This window comes from Hemiscyllium ocellatum, chromosome 8, assembly GCF_020745735.1.
Source record: "Hemiscyllium ocellatum isolate sHemOce1 chromosome 8, sHemOce1.pat.X.cur, whole genome shotgun sequence".
NCBI lineage: Eukaryota > Metazoa > Chordata > Chondrichthyes > Orectolobiformes > Hemiscylliidae > Hemiscyllium > Hemiscyllium ocellatum.
Window position 1 is genome coordinate 104,038,013 of NC_083408.1, and position 20,378 is coordinate 104,058,390.

A 20,378-nucleotide genomic window follows, 5' to 3' on the forward strand; every position below is an offset into this window, starting at 1 on the left:
GGAAGCATGGCTACCGTGAAATCTGGAAATGGGGGTGGAGGAGAGGGCACATTAAGTCTGAAGGTGAATTTGAGAGAGTTGGAGAGACTTTTGGGTTAGATGGTAAAGGTGATGAGATTTGGAGCAGAAAAGGCATGCCGCAGAAATTAAAGAAATGAGTCAGTTAGCCAATGATTGAAGGTTTCAGGAGGTGGAAAATGTAGGCACTGAACCTGTCCTTCCCTCCCAAACAAGCATTGGGTTGGGCAAGAGAATGATGTGCAAATTTGCAGAGTTCAGTTAAGTGAGGATGACAAGTTGGAAAACAGGTAACCTAGAGCATTTTTGAGTGCAGGTTAAAATCACCTGAGCATGAGAGATCATCCATCTTTGCTGAAACCAGCATAAACTTCAGTGGATGACATGTATAAGGGTTTCAGATGAGTGGAAGAGGTTAGATTGGGTGTGGCAAAAGCTCAAGGTAGGAGTTCGTTCTAACACCACATCAGTGGTTTGGGTAGGGAAGGTAGTTGAATCTGTAAGGGAGTAAGTTAGCTTTAATGAGTGGGTCCTTACCTAATGAGGCAGATTTCTGAGTGCTGCTGCAATGGTATCTTCATCCTTCAGGCGTGGATAGTTAGGTTTTTCACCAGGAATTGAAATACTGGAAAGTTTAATTGAACTGTCTGGAAAACTGGACAGAAATGGGGGAGTGGAGTTTGAAAGGAAAAAAGATGACTGAGAGCAGAAATGAAGAACATTGAGGGTGCTGCTGTAGTTGGGTGTGGCTTTAAGTACTTAGTGATTTCTGTATTCCTCATTCCAGAAATATTTGTCAACTTATTGTCAGCAACATGTTCATGACACATGTCCAGCAATTTCTTTTAGTTTCCTTTTTCTTGTTTTCAGATTCTTTTATGGTCCCCTCCCTCTGACTCCAATCGTTTAACCCGCTGAGACATCTGCACTCTGATTCTCCACATTGCAATTTTGACTGTTTCGTCATTGACAGGTGTACAGTCAGCTAATCCTCAATCCATGTCAGGACCACACCATGTCATCTTATCTAGCAGCTTCCAAAGTGACAATTGTCAAAGGCCTTTGCTCACCATGAAAATCCATTAATCCAATATCTAGTTACTTTTTGTGATATGTGAAAGCAATATATTATAAACATGTTACAGTTGGGCAATTAATCAAATTTATGGTACAAGTTGGCTGAAATTAAAGTACAACTTAACAATCACTTGACAGTGGAGTAGAAAGTTGCTGTTATGGATGACGAGAGTTTAAATTGTTTTAGAAAAACTGTTCAACAGGAACACTGTTTCCAAATGGATTTAAATTATTTATTTCTGGAATTCTGTGATTTCATTTAGATTTTCGTTTAGTTTGTATTCAATTAATAGGCATGTTCAAACTAGGCTTGCACATTAAATTTGAAAACCCCCATACCCAATAAATGCACATTGGACATTTGGATCTTGTCACATAAGGTTCAGGAGATTCTTAATTGACCTTGCCCATGCATCATAGTTAAAATTTATTATTAGTACTTGATAAGTGCAAAATCATATGCATAAGGGCTTAATACAGTGGTGTATAAATTGGTGAATATTACAGTTATGCATTGGATATTAATTAATACTGCATTATTTATGAATTAACCTCTATAGTTTGAAATACTCCACATTGACTGTGAGTTACATAAAACTTGTTGGATTTGCTGTATACCACTTTAAGACGTTTCATCATCATGCTAGGTAACATCTTCAGTGAGACTCTGGGCAAAGCACTGCTGATGGTTCCTGCTTTCTGTTTATATGTTTGGGTTTCTTTGGGTTGGTGATGTCATTTCCTGATCTTTTTCTCAGGGATGGTAAATTGAGTCCAAGTCAGTACGTTTGTCTCTCTCTCTTTATATGCATACAGTTGAGGAAGGGCACACTTTGACTGGGACAACACATCCATCCTAGGACAAGCCAAACAGAGAGAGACACACGAGAATTCCTAGAAGCATGACATTCCAACCGGAGCTCTATCAATAAACGCATCGACTTGGACCTGATTTACCACCCCCTGAGAAAAAGATCAGGAAATGATATCACCAACCCAAAGAAACCCAAACATATAAATAGAAAGCAGGAATCATCATCAGTGCTTTGCCTGGAGGCTCATTTGAAGAAGTTACCTAGTATGATGACGAAATGTCTGAAAATGAACCTTCCAGCTCAGCGAGCAAACCGACACCCAGAACCTCAACCTGAGCTACAAATCTTCTCAAAATTCGTTACCATTTTAAAAGATGGCTGAAATTGATACTGACTTAAGTATTTTGCACTTTGGATGCTGCCTGAACTGCTGTGTTCTTCCAGCACCACTAATCCAGTACTTAAGTATTATAGAATTTGACAAGTAAAACTTATTCGTGATAGTTAGGTTCATTACTGAAGATTGCATTGCAGATTTACTAAGATTAAGTTCACAACATCCATTTGATGTCATATTGGAACCCAGGCCAACCTTCAACTACTAACCATATGGTATACAGTCTCATCCTTTTTATATTACTGTTATGACATGGAGCATATGTACCTTGTTCCAGAATGCTCTGAATCTGTCAATGAGTCAAATTCTTTGGTCCTTGTCTACATTTAGTTTGCACATCCTAACTTGTGTCTGAAATTATTATTTCTCAGTTATGATCTTCAGCTTTTAATGAAAATCTCATAGGCAGTGTAGAGAAACAATAGCTCTAATGTATGGTTGTGTATTTTCTAATTTACTGCTGTTTTCATAAACTGTAAAACTTGTAGGATTTTGCATTCATAGGAGATTTAATTTTTTTTGAATTTTTTTTCTACAGCTTTCAGAAATCATGTCAAACTGCTATCTTAGATTTTTGGAATAATATGTATTTTCTGTTTTTGTTAACTTCTGCCTTTTATTTCTTTTTTTTTTAAAAATGATGCACACAAGCCATTGTATAAGTACTCACTTTCCAACGGGAATTGTTGAATGACCAATAGGTCATTGGCACTTGCCCTAAGAAAGCAGTTGCCACCCCAAAGCGCAAGTGAGCTATCTCTGTATTATCAAAGATGATGTCTTGCAATCTGCTGCTCAGTACATCATGAGAGGCATTCAACATTAAAATTTGCCATGTTAATCCATCTATGTTGACTGAATTAGTTCAATTTCACAGTGAAAACATGAGCTGAAAACAAATATGCTGAGATGTACAAATGACTGAAACCAGAATAGAAGAGTTTGTTGGATTTGAGTCATGTAGCACAGAACATTTCAGGAAAACATGTAAATAATGTTAGATTAGATTCCCTACAGTGTGAAAATGGACCATTTGGCCCAACAATCCACACCAACCCACTGAAGAATAACCCACCCAGACTTAATTCCCTTTGACTAATGCACCTAATGCTATAGGCAACCTGTACCTAACCTGCACATCTTTGGATTAGAGTCATAGAGATGTACAGCATGGAAACTGACCCTTTGGTCCAACCCGTCCATGCTGACTAGCTATTCCAACCCTATCTAGTCCCACCTGCCAGCACCCGGCCCATATCCCTCCAAACCTTTCCTATTCCTATAGCTATCCAAATGCCTCTTAAATGTTGCAATTGTACCAGCCTCCACCACATCCTCTGGCAGCTCATTCCATACTCATACCATCCTCTGTGTGAAAACGTTGCCCCTAAGGTCTCTTTTATGTCTTTTACCCCCTCACCCTAAACCTTTGTCTTCTAGTTTTGGACTCCCCTACCCCAGGGAAAAGACTTTGCCTATTCAGAGCACCTGGAGGAAACTCGTGCAGATACCGGGAGAATGTGCAAACTCCACACAGAGTCCCCGAGGCTGCAGTCGAACCAGCATCTCTGCCATTGAGGCTGCAGTGCTAACCACTGAGCCGTGGTGCTTTCCTAAGCAAAGTATAAAGCTAAGATCTTCATGTAACTTAATATTGTCTTTGGGACCACACTACCATCCTTAATTACGGTCTAAGTTACTGCTGGGAGTTGAAATAATCTTGTAGGTAGACATCTATGCTGTAATGCAGGGGTGATTGGTTATATTTTGTGATGTTTTATTCTGAAATAAAGCAATCCAGATCTATGACTGCAGATGGTGGGAGTTAGTTTGTGGCTTTTGTAATGTGGCCTTGGGTTGGTCTTGGCATTGAGAGAGAGGACATGGGAGAATCTCATCTGACTGCTGACAGGAATTTTCTACATTAGCTTGACACTCCGTCCAGTGGAAGTAAACATCTTGATAGTGGGTTTGCCTTTACTAATGACTAACAACACTTCTATACTATTGTTCGTGCCCAGTTGCAACAAAAATCATCTGGTTTTCAAGTCATTGAATCTAACTGACGGGAGTTCTCTGTTGTTTTGATATTAAATTCATGTTTGGTCAGAAATGTTGCCCGGACCACCTATATGGTATATCACAAGAAAATGTGTAATGTCCTTGGCACCTTCAGTGTATATTTTGCCATCTATTATATGAGGCAATAATCCTAGACTACCTGCTCAATCACCTGCAATAGGCCTTAAGTCTAGTATAACTCTCCAATAATACCCTCCATTTCTGAATGTATATTTCCACGTCAGATGGAGATTTAAATGAAGAGTTTTAATTTTATTTTTTGTGCAATAGATTTATTTAGTGAGAGAACAACTGAAGTCGGATTCATAATGCAATAAGGTATCATGTACACTTTTTGTGGAAGTAGTTGAGCTGAAGATTTCTTAAATGGTTCAGTGTGGATGTTGTTGGTAAAGCCACCATTTATCTCCCATTCCTAGTTGTCGTTAAGGAAAATGCCAGAAAGTTACATTCTCAATTTAAAACAATTAATATGATAAACTGGTCAGGATTGTGAAAGTCTGTAAACGAGCAGAAGTAAAGAATGGGCTGATGAGTGGCAGGTACAACTGAATGTGTAGGAATCTGAAGTTCAATTAAAGACGCAGAACGTACTTCAGTGGAGTAGATGAACAAAGGTATTGTGGTTTATGGATGGGAGCATCAAAGTGGCAGGATGTGTTGTCAAGAGTGTAAAAAGATAAACAAAACCATTCTTATTCTAAAGGCTGCCAGGCTGTAGCTTCAGTTTAGTTAGTTTGGTAAACTGATAATAGGATAAAGATTTAAGGAAGTCTGAAGGGTTAATTGTACTGATCAGTGAAATTGTCATAGGGTAAGTACAGGACTGTACTTAATCATTAAAAGGAATTGAATGAGAAGTTGATTGTTCAAAAACTATTGGAATTCTTTGCCACACGTTAATCTTGAAACAATCCAAGGGAGTTACTCAAAAACCGGTGTAGTAAAGGTTACTGAGATGAGCAAGACTGTGATATTAGACAAGCTGGTTTTGCAAGGAGAATAAGCTCGGGATATGTTGCTGTGAATTTATACTGTCATTGTATGAGATTTGGAAATGTTCTGAAATGTAATCATAGAATCCCTACTGTATGGAAACAGGCCTTTCGGCCTAACTAGTCCACACTGACCCTTTGAAGAGTAACCCACCCAGACCTATTCCCCCTACACTATTGCTCTACGTTTACGCCTGACTAATGTACTTAACTTAGATATCCCGGAACACTATGGGCAATTAAGCTTGACCAGTTCACCTAACCTGCACGTTTCTGGACTGTGGGAGTAAACCGGAGCACCTGGAGTACACCCATGCAGACGTTGAGCATGTGCAAATGCCACACAATCACCCAAGGCTGGAATCGAACCTGGGTGCCTGGCGCTGAGAGGCAATAGTGCTAACCACTGAGCCACTGTGCTGCCCTAAAATGCTTAGGCATGAGATGGAAAAATGTAATCTGGGATATAGTGGTCAGCAGAGATGTGAAAGTGTACTTTCAGAGCAGATTGCCTTATTGATGTGCTGGAAGCAATTGGGACTCTGATCGTTTTTGCTGTAGCATTTTATTCCAGTAAATAGTAATGAAACTGAAACCATTGCCCATGGCTAAATTACATGTTACTTAGTTGTAAATGGATTTTTAGATTTTGTGAAACATCAAGCTCTTATTGGTTTTTAATGAAGGGGTTAATTTTCGATATTTGGAGAAGATTATGAGAATTTATGATCTTGATAATAGATTACTGCTAGCATTACAACTAGAAAAAATTAATGGGGATATCTAATGTTATGCTCTGACCTATCCAGAAGGGATGCTGATTCCTTGATCATAAAGTGTACCAGTGAATGACCGTATACCAATTAAGCATTTTTTTTTTCCGTTCCAGTAAGGTTCAGCTTGGGAAGGTTTCTGGTTAGTCCAGTTGTATCTTGACTTTATTTAACTCTTCATTTTTAACTGTCCTGTCACAATGGCACTGACTCTGTTCACTGCATGCCGTCAGAACATGTGTAATGCTGGGCTGAAGATGTATGCAGACTAGAGGCAGAATTAAGGGAGGCAGAGTTTTAATGGTAATCCCTCGCATTTTACACTAGGTGATTCTTTTAAAACTTAGTGCCGATTCACAGATAAACAACACAAAATTATGTTTCCTCAAGAAGAGAGTCTTATCAAATAACTCTTATTTCTCTCTCCATTGATGCTACTGGAACTGCTGAGTTTCTCCAGCACTTCATTTTTATTTCAGGTTTCCTGTATTTTCTTTTTATTACATTACCTGTTGGTGGGATATGACCCCTTGTTAACTCTGCACTATGATCACCAGGCTTGTCTTAGGTGGAACTTCCAGAGGAGACCACTGCAGTATGTAATTTCTGCCACTTTTTTCTTCAGCATTTGTTTGGTTCAAACGTGATGAGCTTGATTTGTGCTGACCTCAAAAGGCGTCCCACTTTGAGATGAGCGTCCTCTGTGTGTACTTTTTGCAAAATGAAACCAGAATCTTACAGATTTGTGTGCTGCTGCGCTATTAAAAACCATTGCAGTTTGTAATTTCTTTTTACTTCTGAGTTTTTTTCCTTCTTAGAGAATAATGAGCGTTGATTCCAGGATAAATTCTGCATGACGTTTTTGTCAAACAACTCAGATCAGCTGCAGATTGGATGCAACTTCTCCACTCTCCCCACAAAGAAAATGGTATACACTGTACCCTGTCTATCCAAGAAATATTCTTCCAAGTATTCCCTTTTTTAATAGAGCAGAGAAAGCTAAGTGGAGTTTGAACTCTAGAATTTAAAATAGGAAAATTTATTGAAGATTTGATAACAAGAGGGAACAATTTTTTAATTAAATCATGGGCAAGGGAATGAAAGCGTGGATGGGAAAAACAAAAGTATCCAATGTGTAGTTAGGATTTGACGTGAAGATGGCATATTCTGGATTAGTGGTGCTGGAAGAGCACAGCAGTTCAGGCAGCATCCAAAGTGCAGCAAAATTGACGTTTCGGGCAAAAGCCTTTCATCAGGAATAAAGGCAGTGAGCCTGAAGCATGGAGAGATAAGCTAGAGGAGGGTGGGGGTGGGGAAAAAGTAGCATAGAGTACAATGGGTGAGTGGGGGAGGGGATGAAGGTGATAGGTCAGGGAGGAGAGGGTGGAGTGCATAGGTGGAAAAGGAGACAGGTAGGTAGGGCAAGTCCAGACAAGTCATGGGGACAGTGCTGAGCTGGAAGTTAGGAACTAGGATGGGGTGGGGGAAGGGGAAATGAGGAAACTGTTGAAGTCCACATTGATGCCCTGGGGTTGAAGTGTTCCGAGGCGGAAGATGAGGCGTTCTTCCTCCAGGCGTCTGGTGGTGACGGAGCGGCAGTGAAGGAGGCCCAGGACCTCCATGTCCTCGGCAGAGTGGAAGGGGGAGTTGAAATGTTGGGCCACAGGGCGGTGTGGTTGATTGGTGCATGTGCCCCAGAGATGTTCCCTAAAGCACTCTGCTAGGAGGCGCCCAGTCTCCCCAATGTAGAGGAGACCGCATCGGGAGTAACGGATACAATAAATGATATTGGTGGATGTGCAGGTAACACTTTGGATGTGGAAGGCTCCTTTGGAGCCTTGGATAGAGGTGAGGGAGGAGGTGTGTGCACAGGTTTTACAATGCCTGCGGTGGCAGGGGAAAGTGCCAGGATGGGAGGGTGGGTTGTAGGGGAGCGTGGACCTGACCAGGTGGTCACGGAGGGAACGGTCTTTGCGGAAGGCAGAAAGAGGTTGGGAGGGAAATATATCTCTGGTAGTGGGGTCTTTTTGGAGGTGGCGGAAATGTCGGCGGATGATTTGGTTTATGCGAAGGTTGGTAGGGTGGAAGGTGAGCACCAGGGGCGTTCTGTCCTTTTTACGGGCGGAGGTGCGGGATGTGGACGAGATGCGTTGGAGGGCATGTTTAACCACGTGGGAAGGGAAATTGCGGTCTCTAAAGAAGGAGGCCATCTGGTGTGTTCTATGGTGGAACTGGTCCTCCTGGGAGCAGATACAGCGGAGGCGGAGGAGTTGGGAATACGGAATGGCATTTTTGCAAGAGGTAGGGTGGTAAGAGGTGTAATCCAGGTAGCTGTGGGAGTCGGTGGGTTTGTAAAAAATGTCAGTGTCAAGTCGGTCGTCATTAATGGAGATGGAGAGGACCAGGAAGGGGAGGGAGGTGTCGGAGATGGTCCAGGTAAATTTAAGGTCAGGGTGGAATGTGTTGATGAAGTTGATGAATTGGGGAGAAAGTGAGGACTGCAGATGCTGGAGATCAGAGCTGAAAATGTGTTGCTGGAAAAGCGCAGCAGGTCAGACAGCATCCAAGGAGCAGGAGAATCGATGTTTCAGGCAGAAGGGCTCATGCTCGAAACGTCCATTCTCCTGCTCTTTTGATGCTGCCTGTCAAGTTGATGCTCAACCTCCTCACGGGAGCACGAGGTGGTGCCAATGCAGTCATCAATGTAGCGGAGGAAGAGGTGGGGAGTGGTGCCGGTGTAATTATGGAAGATCAACTGTTCTACGTAGCCAACAAAGAGACAGGCATAGCTGGGGCCCATACCGGTGCCCGTGGCTACCCCTTTGGTCTGGAGGAAGTGGGAGGATTCAAAGGAGAAATTGTTACGGGTGAGGACCAGTTTGGCCAAACGAATGAGAGTGTCGGTGGAAGGATACTGTTGGGGACGTCTGGAGAGGACAAAATGGAGGGCTTGGAGGCCCTGGTCATGGTGGATGGAGGTGTAGAGGGATTGGATATCCATGGTGAAGATGAAGCTTTGGGGGCTGGGGAAACGTAAGTCTTGGTGGAGGTGGAGGGCGTGGGTGGTGTCTCGAACGTATGTGGGGAGTTCTTGGACTCAGGGGTGATAGGACAGTGTCGAGGTCGGTAGAGATGAGTTCAGTGGGGCAGGAGCATGCTGAGACAATGGGTCGGCCAGGATGGTCAGGCTTGTGGATTTTGGGAAGGTGGTAGAACCGGACAGTGCGTGGTTCCTGGACTATGAGGTTGGACGCTGTGGGTGGGAGATCTCCTGAGGTTATGAGGTTCTGTATGGTCTGGGAGATGATGGTTTGGTGATGGGGGGGGTGAGGTCATGGTCGAGTGGGCAGTAGGAAGAGGTGTCCTCGAGTTGGCGTTTGGCTTCAGCGGCGTAGAGGTCAGTGGCCAGATTACCACTGCGCCTCCTTTATCTGCTGGCTTGATGGTGTGGTTGGGAATGGAGCAGGGGATTGGAGGGCTGTGCGTGCATCTCGTCCACATCCCGCACCTCTGCCTTCAGACCCCACCCCTCCAACCGTAACGAGGACAGAACGCCCCTGGTGCTCACCTTCCACCCTACAAACCGTCGCATAAACCAAATCATCCGCCAACAGTTCCGCCACCTCCGAAAAGACCCCACCACCAGGGATATATTTCCCTCCCCACCGCTTTCCGCCTTCCGCAAAGACCGTTCCCTCCGTGACCATTTGGTCAGGTCCACGCCCCCCTACAACCCACCCTCCCATCCTGGCACTTTCCCCTGCCACCGCAGGCACTGTAAAACCTGTGCCCACACCTCCTCCCTCACCTCTATCCAAGGCCCTAAAGGAGCCTTCTACATCCATCAAAGTTTTACCTGCACATCCACCAATATCATTTATTGTATCCGTTGCTCCTGATGCGGTCTCCTCTACATTGGGAAGACTGGGCGTCTCCTTGCAGAGCGCTTTCGGGAACATCTCTGGGACACATGCACCAATCAACCACACCGCCCCGTGGCCCAACATTTCAACTTCTTATTGAACAGAACCCTGGGACTGTCATGAAGTGAATTTAATTTATTGTCATGTGTACTGAGGCACAGTGAAAAAGCTTTGTGTTGCAAGTAATATGGCAGATCACATAGTTAAGTAGCATAGATAAGTAAATAATAGATAATGGGCTAACTTGGGAGTTTGAGAAGGAAAATGTTTTTAAGAGGAATCCTGAATGTCATGCATTTAAATAGCTTGTGACAGATTGTTGTATGAACAACCTTCAGTTGTGAAATTGTATTGTGGAAATATTCTAAACTTTTCATTATATATGTTGAGGCCTGAGACTATTACCTTGTTATCTCAAACATTCAAAACACTGGTTGGGGTTAGATTTCACAGCGTGCTGTGCAACTAATTAAGTCCTTGTTTTTTTTTATTTCCCCAGTTGTTTTTCAGCAAATTCCTTGTGTAAAACCAGTTTGGTTTTATTAAATATTATGTTTGACTATGCCTGCTCAGCCTCAGGCTAGGGAGGGCCATCATTTTCAGGTGACCGTGCTGAATGTTTGTCTTTTTACATGTGTGGAGTGATGGATGAAAACGAGAGAAAATGCTGAAAACACCGAGCTAACTATGTATAATCTGTGTAGAGGGACATTAGTATTCTGTATGCTAATTAAAGATCATTGATTTATTTCATAAGCTTTTGAGAGAAAAACAAACAAGCATTTGGATAGATGCCATTTGCCTGGAGGACCTGTATACCTCGACAAAACATTTTCATAGAGACTTATTCCACGTTCTATAAAGAAATTTATTCCTTTTTGGTGGAAAATGTGCCCTGAGTTTATTGCTGACTGTTTTTTTAGGTGCATGTTCTATATTTTCTGACTTGTCATTACATAGGTTTTTAAAGATTTTTGGCTTTAGATGTAGGGGAGACACGTGCATGGGCAATATTTGGACTGCGTTATTCCTTCAGCCCAATGCTTTTGTGGAAAACATGTTGCTGTTGGCAATCGTGCACTTGTACTCCTGGTTTTGGTTTGGAGTTGCTCCTGAAATGTTCCTCAGCATTCCCATTACTATCCTAAACTCGGGATGGTTCCTATATAGCTGAATTCTGAGATGGTTTGTGACAGGCTCCAATACTTCTCACCACTATTGCACAGAGAATGGTATCAGAATCTTGGGATTTAACTCAATAAGGAAAGATTGGATAAGTAGGACTGAATAGTGTAGATACACTTTAAGGGAAGCTAGATAAACACATGCTAGCAGTTTGGGGGCCAGGTTGCTGTGAATACTGTTTGCTGTATCATAGAGTTCCTTGCTTCTACTTCATCTTGTATTGACCTATGTCCCATTAGAGGCCCTATTTACCTCTCCTATGGGAGGTGCAGTTTGCTGAGGAAATTTGAGATGAGGTCTTCTGGAATAGAATGATGAAACATACAGCATTGTAAAACATAGAGGACTTCATTTTCTTGGGGGGGGGATCAAATATACAAATCTTAGAGAGGGAGCCAGCTGATTGGTTTAAAAGATAGTGTGTGACAATAGTTTTTTTAAAAATCTGGTCAAGAGTATAAAAACATGCAATTGAGTATGGCTTTGACATAGTAAAATATCACGAAGTGAGTCACAGGAGCTTATCAAACAGACATTGATACCAAGCCATAAAGGAGATACTGTGAGAGGTAATATTTAAGAAGCATCTTTAAGATAAGACATAGGATGGAAGTAAGGCCATTGGGCCCATTGAGTCCACTCTGCAAATTGAAAGAGATTTGGTTTAGATGGGACTTTGAGGCAACAGTAGGCATGACCGCCAGTGGTGGAGTGATAAAAGTCAGGAATGTGGAAGAGTCCAGAATTGGAAGAATGTAGAGGTGTTAGGGTGGGGACTGGAATGGTTGTAATACTGCTGTAGGAGGGTGTAGATGTGGAGGGATATTAAAATCAGGCTGTTAACTTCAAAGTGGAAATACTGCCAAACTGGGAAATAGTATAGGTTGATGCATGCAGAGCCACAAGAGCATGTACAAACTTCAATTAGCTCACAGTCAGATATGTTGAGTCCCATTTTGGACATGTTAATGGATGCAGAAGAGATTGTATGTAACAAGTTCAGCAATGCGTGACTTATGTTAAGAGTTATTCAATAAATGTTTGAAGAGGATACACAAAAATGTTATAAAGTTTCTTCAGAATGGAGCTTGAAATTGTATTTGGGATTCAGGTGAACTGATTAAGTAAATAGAACAATACAGCGCAGAACAGGCCCTTTGGCCCTCGATGTTGCGCCAACCTGTGAACTAATGTAAGCCCATTCCCCCGCGCAATCCCATCATCATCCATGTGCTTATCCAATGATGGTTTAAATGCCCCTAATGTGGTTGAGTTAACTATATTAGCAGATAGGGCATTCCACACCCTTGCCACTCTGGGTGAAGAACCTGCCTCTGACATCTGTCTTAAATCCATCACCCCTCAATTTGTAGTTCTGTCCCCTCGTACACACTAACATCATCATCCTAGGGAAAAAAAACTTTCACTGTCTACTCTATCTAATCCTCTGATCATCTTTGTATGTCTCTATCAAATCCCCTCTTAGCCGCCTCCTTCCCAATGAGAACAGACCCAAGTCTCTCAGCCTTTCCTCATAAGACCTTCCCTCCAGACCAGGCAACATAGTGATAAATCTCCCCTGCACCTTTTTCCAATGCTTCCACGTCCTTCCTGTAAATATGAAATCTTTGAAAGGAATTGAGTAGTTCAACTTGTTGATGTAAAGGTGTGTTGGGGCATGCAATCTGGCAGGGACTGTAGCAATGGAGAATTCCATTTTTAAAAAAGAAAACTTATCTTTTTAAATCCTATTTGAAATATTTGTATGGGGTGGGGTTATGGTGGCACAGGAGGCTGTACCATTTCATTTCTTCTGTGTGAGCAGGACAGAGGATCAAATGGCAGGCTTTCCCATTAAATTGTACAGTTCCTTTGGTATCTCTGACCCTGTGATGTATGAGGAATGTACTTTTTAGCAGTAGCTGTCTAAGTCCGAGCTATTGGGGACAGAGTCCTTCTGTGTATTTAAGGCTGAGAGCAATCCTTGCACAGAAGGAGGAATCAAGGGTTATAGGGAAAGGGCAGGAAAGTGGCGTGAGGAATGTTGGATCAGCCTGTTGAATGGTGAAGCAGACTTGAGGGGTCAAACTGCCTGTTCCTGTTCCTATTTATTGTGGCTTTAGAATGACGGAAATCTGGAGAAATCTTCACATTTTAGGTGTTTTTTTAAAATCTCTTTCAACAGTTGATAGATCAGTCAGCCTTAATTGCCTTGTGTAGAAGATGCTGGTGAGCCACCTACTTCAACCACGGCAGTCTATTAGTGTTTTGTTATTCTTGGGGAGTGGGTTCCAAGATTTTAGCCCAGTGACAGTGAAGGAATAAACAGTATAGTTCCAAGTCAGGAGGGTCCATGGCTTAGATGGGAGCTTGCAAATAGTGGGGCTCCCATGTAGTAGTTGCATTTGTTCTTCTAGGTGGGAATGGTGGCAGGTTTGGAAGTCTGAGGAGCCATCCACCATCTGTACAGTGGCAATCAAATGGGCACCTTTTGTCTGGGGTGGTGAAAGTGAGGACTGCAGATGCTGGAGATTAGAGTTGGGAGTGTGGAGCGGGAAAAGCACAGCAGGTCAGGCAGCATCCAGGGAATAGGAGAGTCGACGTTTTGGGTAAACCAAAATGTTGATTTTCCTGCTGCTCTGCTGCCTTGTCTGGGTTGGTGTTGAGCTGCTTGTGTTGCTGAAGCTGCACCCGTCTGGGTAGAGTATTTAATCAGACTGGTGAATTGTACCTGGCAGGCAGCAGAAAGCTCTGGGGAACCAGGAGGTGGGTTAATAGTCACAGAATTTTAAGCTCCTGACCAGTTCTTCATTTATCTGTTTAAAAACACCTGTTTTTGTTAAAAATAAAAGTACATGATCAGTCTTCCCACCACAATGGAAAAAGATGTTGGCAACTCCTAAATTATATGTTGATTTTTGTTCTTTAATCAGAGCAACAAGCATTGGGTTGTTGTCCCCACAAATTAGATTTTCACTCTGCTTGCCGAGTGTCTAAGAGTCAGCTGTTGCTCAGTGAAATTGCCTGTGTGTAAGCTGGAGTGACTCTAATCTTGAAGCAGTTTGAGATGTTCAAACATTCTGACTTCGGTCTTGAATGCCTTGAATTTGTTGTGGTCTATTTTTTAATACAATGAAGATGCAACAATTAAAATGAACTTGACCCACAGAGGGTGAAGAAAGGAGGTTGTATTAAAGGGGTATAATGTCTGAGAGCCATTTAAAGTTGCTGCCTTGTTGCATGTTTGGTGACTTTGTAAGTTGTGCCTTTTTTTAGGTGCTTTCGTGACTGCCTCAATTGAATTTGCTTCCACTGCACTTAGTGCACTCATTGTATGGAAAGGGTTTTGTTTTCTGTGGTCACCCTTGCACATGAATTTAAATATATGCCCTCGTTTTTATTCTTTTTACAAGCAGAAACCATTTCTTCACCCTGTCTACTCTGTCCAGTCTGTTCATGATTTTGAAAGTCTCTTTCCAATCTCTGCCTTATTTCCATGAAGAGCAGTAATCAATCCTCATAACTGAAGTTTCTTAAACCTGGGAACGTTGTTGCAAACTGCTTCTGCACACTCCAGTAAGTTTGCAACTTTCCGAGAACGTTGGCACCCGCACCTATACTTAATAAGCAAGCTGAGGCGTAACCGTTTCCTTGAAGTTTAACATCAACTCGTTGCTCTTGCACTCTGCGCCCCTGTAAATAAAGCCAAGAAAAGTATGCTTTATTTACAGTTCTCTCCACCTCGACATTGGGGACTCAGGATGCCAACTTGCGGAACGCCCCAGAGAACATCTCTGGGGACGCACACCGAACAGCCCCACCGTCCTGTGGCCGGACACTTCAACTCCCCCTCCCAATGCACCAAGGACATGTAAGTCCTGGGCCACTGCCTCCACCAAATCCTAGCTTTGTCCCACCTTGTCGTCTTTCTCTGTCCTGAGCTGAATTAATTACTCGTAATCCTGGGATCCATCTATGCTGCAGGCTGATTGGTATGTCAGACCGTGCATCCTGGTTGTTGATTGTTGTTGTAGATGGGAAGTTTGATCTATTCCATGCAGATCTTGTGAGGACGTTCAGCCCCCACAACATTTGTGGCTGATGGTTCATTAGTTAGGATACGAGGGTGAAGGGCATTTTTTGATTCAGTACTTGAAGTACGGCCTAGTGTGAAACCGTCTGGTTTTTTTTAGATTAGACTTAGTGTGGAAACAGGCCCTTCGGCCCAACAAGTCCACACCGACCCGCCGCAGCGCAACCCACCCATACCCCTACATTTACCCCTTACCTAACACTACGGGCAATTTAGCTTGGCCAATTCACCTGACCCGCACATCTTTGTGACTGTGGGAGGAAACCGGAGCACCCGGAGGAAACCCACGCAGACACGGGGAGAACATGCAAACTCCACACAGTCAGTCGCCTGAGTCGGGAATTGAACCCGGGTCTACAGGCGCTGTGAGGCAGCAGTGCTAACCACTGTGCCACCGTGCCGTCTCTGAAGCTAACCACATTCAGCCATGGGAGACTTCTGGATAAAGCAGCTGTGGCCAGTTAATCCAAGTGGACTTGTGGCACTGTTGTAGTGTCCTAACCTCTGGGTCAGAAGCCCAGGTTCAGGTCCCACCTTAGATGTGATGTCATGACACGTTCAAAGATAGAGATAAACATTGCTTTTTGAGAAGAAATCGAAGATGCTTCTTGGTCATAGCTCTGTAACCAGGATGTACTCAACCATGTCCTATTCTGGGTATGTGCACAACCGATTTCTCGCAGGTATTGAGGACTGCAGCTGTTGGAAAGTCTGAGTCGATAAAAGCACAGCAGGTCAAGCAGAATCAGAGACGCAGGAGAGTCGATGGTTCAGACAGGACCCTTCATCCGGCCGAGGGAAGGGGTCTCAGAAATAAATGGGGGTTGGAGCTGGGGCAGAGGTAGGTGGGATGGTGATAGATGAATGCTGCTTGGAGGTGATTGGTCAGTGGGAAGGGTGGAGTGGATAGGTGGGAAGAGGTATGGTCAGGTCACGGGGTAGGGTGGAGAGGAAGGACTGGCCCATTTCTAACATCTTGTGAAATTTTAAGAAAAAACGAAAATAACTTGAAATCAAAAAACTAATGAATGTTTATTGGAAACAAATCTGCGTAGCTTAAAAACAGTATGCAAAGACACTGCATGGATGCTGGAATTCTTCCTCCTTAGCAGTCCTTTACTTACTTTACCCCAGAGTTATGGGTCTTGAGGTGACTAAATAGTTAAAATACTGGAATTAAACCCACTGTCACAGGTGGGGTAGGCAGTGCTTTGAGACATGTGAGTGTTCAGGGCTCTCCTGGCTTGGCTTCCATCTGGCCTTGTTGGAGATAGTGAAAATAGTTGGTTCCTTTGCTGATGCTGCTTCTCTACGTTGGACGGTCCTGGAGTTAAGGATGGCTGTGTCATCATTCCGAGGCTGTTCTTCATCTTCCTTGATGCAGTGCTCTTCCCCTGTTTCCATAAGCGTCCTGCTCACATGGAAACTGTTAAACCTGCATCATCTCCAGTGCAGAACCAAGACTGCTTCTCTAGTATGCAAATGTTGCTCACTTGTGTGAATGCCCACTCATAGGCAATTACTTGACGCATTTGAAGAGGCAACTGAATGTATATAAGACTTATCACTCAGAAGGTAAAAGCATTCTTAACCATCCTGCTGTCGCTATAAAGCATTGCCTTCTCCAACAATCAAGATCTATGGCTAACCATTGGACTAGCACATCAATTCCTACACCATGGGTGCCTTCTCTCAGTGAGGACAAATAAAGATAAAATTAAATATTTCCTCCAAAGTGCCAACACAGCATTTGTTCGTCTCCAGAACAGTGTGTTCAATGACTCAGACCTCCAAATGTGACACCAAAGATGGCCGACAGGGCAGCCCTATTGTGCACGTCAATGATGGTGTACATCCAACGCTGTCTCATCCATTAAGAAATAATGTCATCAGCAGTGCCTCAGTCACATGTTGCAGATCCACAGGCAGTATAGACACTATAATGTTCATCATTCCTGATGAAGGGCTTTTACCCAAGATATCGATTCACCCGCTCCTAGGATGCTGCCTGACCTGCTATGCTTTTCCAGTACTACGCTCTTTGCTCTGATATTTAGATCCCCCCTCTCCGGCCAACATAATCAGTGTTCAGGCACGGGATACAATTAATCTGCTGCATTGGACAGGACATGTTATCTGCATGCTTGACACACAACTTCCAAACGGCGATCTACAATCAGCTTCTTTATGGTGAGCAGTGACCAGGAGGGCAGTGAAAACACTTCCTGAAGACAGTGGGTTAATCTGTAGGAAAGAGACTTAAGTGATTCTATGTTCTGTGAATAAATCAACCCATCAAAAGCATAAGTATTTTGTTTTGTGCTTCAACTGACTTGGAACTGGAGTTAACATTCACATAGACTGGCCTAACCCTACCACTTCATAAAACTATACCGTAGATCAGGGAAAGAAGAAAACGTATTTATAGTAATACCTTTGACCATGTGTGACCCCAATAGTAATATATTTTTAAGTACAGCAGCTGTTGTATATAAAAGGGATATTTTTTTCTTTGTGGGGGGGGGGGGCGGCGATGGAGTGTAAATTGTAAAGTGGAAGTTGGACAGTGTATGACTACACAGAGTACCCAGTGAACTTTCTCTATTCTGCAAAATGCAGATCAAGTGGGATTGTGTGGTATAAACTCGTCTGTGCAAAACTGTAACTTTTCAAGAAGTGAGACATATTGGCACTAGGAGTCTGTGTCTTGTGATAGCCTTCAGGTTAGTCCAGCTGTAGTTGTCAAGTGCAGTGCAGCCATAGACATCCAACAGGAACTTCCCTAGAGAAAGTTCCTTTCCCAAATGTTAGAGAAACTTTCTAACATTTGGGGGGGGAAAAAAGGTAGGTTCCTGAACAACTCGTCAATCTTTGATTCAGTATCAATCTATGGATAACATTGTGTCACTATTGCTAAAATCAAAAGACCTGTGGTAAATAACACTCTCCAGCCCTATGCTTTGGACTTGTGTTCTGTAGGAGTTGTTTTACCTTGTCTGTGTTTTTCAGCCAATATTTTATTACGTTTTATCTCTGAATGTGTCTTTGGTGGGGAGAGGGTTAAAGGAATATGGTGAACTTGCGTAGTTGTAAATTAGTAATTTCTTTGCCATTTGTTAAAGAATGTTTGTTTACAAGACCCTGTTGATGACAAAACTTGCATCTGTCCTGAATAGCAGTAAGTCAAATTAGTGAACTTGGTGTTTATGCATTTGTGAAATCGTGGGGAATTTAATATCGATGCATTCAGCCCATTTGATTTGTATCCTGCAAAGACCACCAGTTTTGACAACATGCATTTTACACTGTTCCTTATCTGCTTGTCTGACCTTTTTTGTTGTTTTACTCTTCTGCAGGACCCCATGCCAACAATTATGACCACCGACCACCCTGCACGTCAGCTTCTGGACTTCAATCAGAAGCTAGATATTAATCTACTGGACAATGTTGTAAATTGCTTGTATCATGGCGAGGGCCCACAGGTAAGAATAAACAACTTTTTTGGATGGCCCAGAGTGATGCTCTTTGTCTCAATACTTTTTACCATGAACAGTAAACTTGTGCGTTCTTCATTTTACAGAATAAGTATGTCCTGCTAAATTTGGTACTTTTCTGTTTCCCAGCAACGAATGGCACAAGAGATATTAACCCATTTAAAAGAACATCCCGATGCTTGGACCAGGGTGGATACCATTCTAGAGTTTTCTCAGAATATGAATACAAAGGTAATGTTGTCCAAAGTTGCAATCCATTGCAACTAATACAAAGGGGAAGCGAAGGGATAGTACACTATGTTCTTAGAACTAAAAATGTGACAGTTCAACACCTCAAATATTTTTGGAAATGACACCTTCAGAAGGATGCAAAAATGAATACTGAGATGAGCTGTTAAAAGGCAGTCAAAGATTAAGCTACCTAAAGAGCCAGTCAACTTCTAGCAGATCGCTTAAATAAATCCTTGCATTGTTTTCAGCTTAACTGTATTTAAATTATGTGCTGGATCGCAATTTAAAAATCCACTTAGTTTTTAGCTTTAATTTTTGAGTCATAGTTTAATGTCAGAATTTAGAAAGGAAAATGCATCCTATCTAGGAACACCAAGAAGCCTTTCAACCTCCTTGAGCCTGTTCCTTCACTTTAGTTAAACTGAGGCTGATCTCTGTCTTGACTTCCATCTCTCTGAATGGAATTTGAGTCAAAACTGAAACAGACTATTCAGTTTATGCCCCGAAAAGCTGAGATAGTGGCAGATGGACACTCTCTATTTCAGCTTAACAGAGAGGAAGGGCAGCATGGTGGCAAGGCGATTAGCACTGCTGCCTCGCAGTGCCTGGGTTAGATTCCATCCTCTGGTGACTGTGCAAACTCTGCACAGACATTCTCCTTGAGTCTGCGTGGGTATCCTCCAGATGCTCTGGTTGTCTTCTCATCCCCCCCACCCCCACCCCCACTCCCATCTAAAGATATGCAGGTAAGGTGGATTGACCATGCTAAGTTGCTCTGTAGTGTCCAAGGATGTGCAGGCTAGGTAACATTGCCATGGGAAACTTTAGGGTTACAAGGATAGGATTGGGTCTGGGTGGGATGCTTTACAGAGGATTGGTGTGCTCTTGATAGGCCAAAGGACTTGCTTCCACACTGTAGGGATTCTGTGCTTCATGAGATTACTTTGCCTTTGTGTCTTGAGTACTTTGTTACTTGTGATGTGCAAGGTTACCCTTCTTTTTCATTCACGTCAGCATTGGTGGTCCAGCCGATGTTACCTTCTCATCATTTAAAGGCGAGTTTAACTGAGTAGGAAAGTACTTCTTGGCAGCACCCTTAAATGATGTAGGAGGAGGCTTTATGGTTATGCCCCTTGATTCCTGGCTCTATCTACAAAAGCAGAATGTTGCAAACACTGAAAATCTGAAATAAACACCAAATACATGCTGAAAATACTTCTCTGATCAGGCACTGAGGAGAGAAGCAGTGTTAACATTTCAGGTTAATAACTTTCCATCAGAATTGAAGAAAGATG

At 42.8% G+C, this 20,378-nt stretch overlaps 1 protein-coding gene across 2 annotated transcripts in view; it reads left to right on the forward strand.

Annotated features, from left to right (window-relative positions):
- LOC132818410 (exportin-1-like) overlaps window positions 1–20,378 on the forward strand; it is an 83,292-nt gene that overhangs the window by 13,116 nt on the left and 49,798 nt on the right. For both annotated transcript variants that reach the window (XM_060829418.1, XM_060829416.1), the window contains exons 2-3: window positions 18,715–18,840; window positions 18,982–19,083. In XM_060829418.1, coding sequence (XP_060685401.1) covers window positions 18,721–18,840; window positions 18,982–19,083 — 222 coding nt within the window. In that variant the 5' untranslated portion in view covers window positions 18,715–18,720. The remainder of the gene's footprint in view (window positions 1–18,714; window positions 18,841–18,981; window positions 19,084–20,378) is intronic.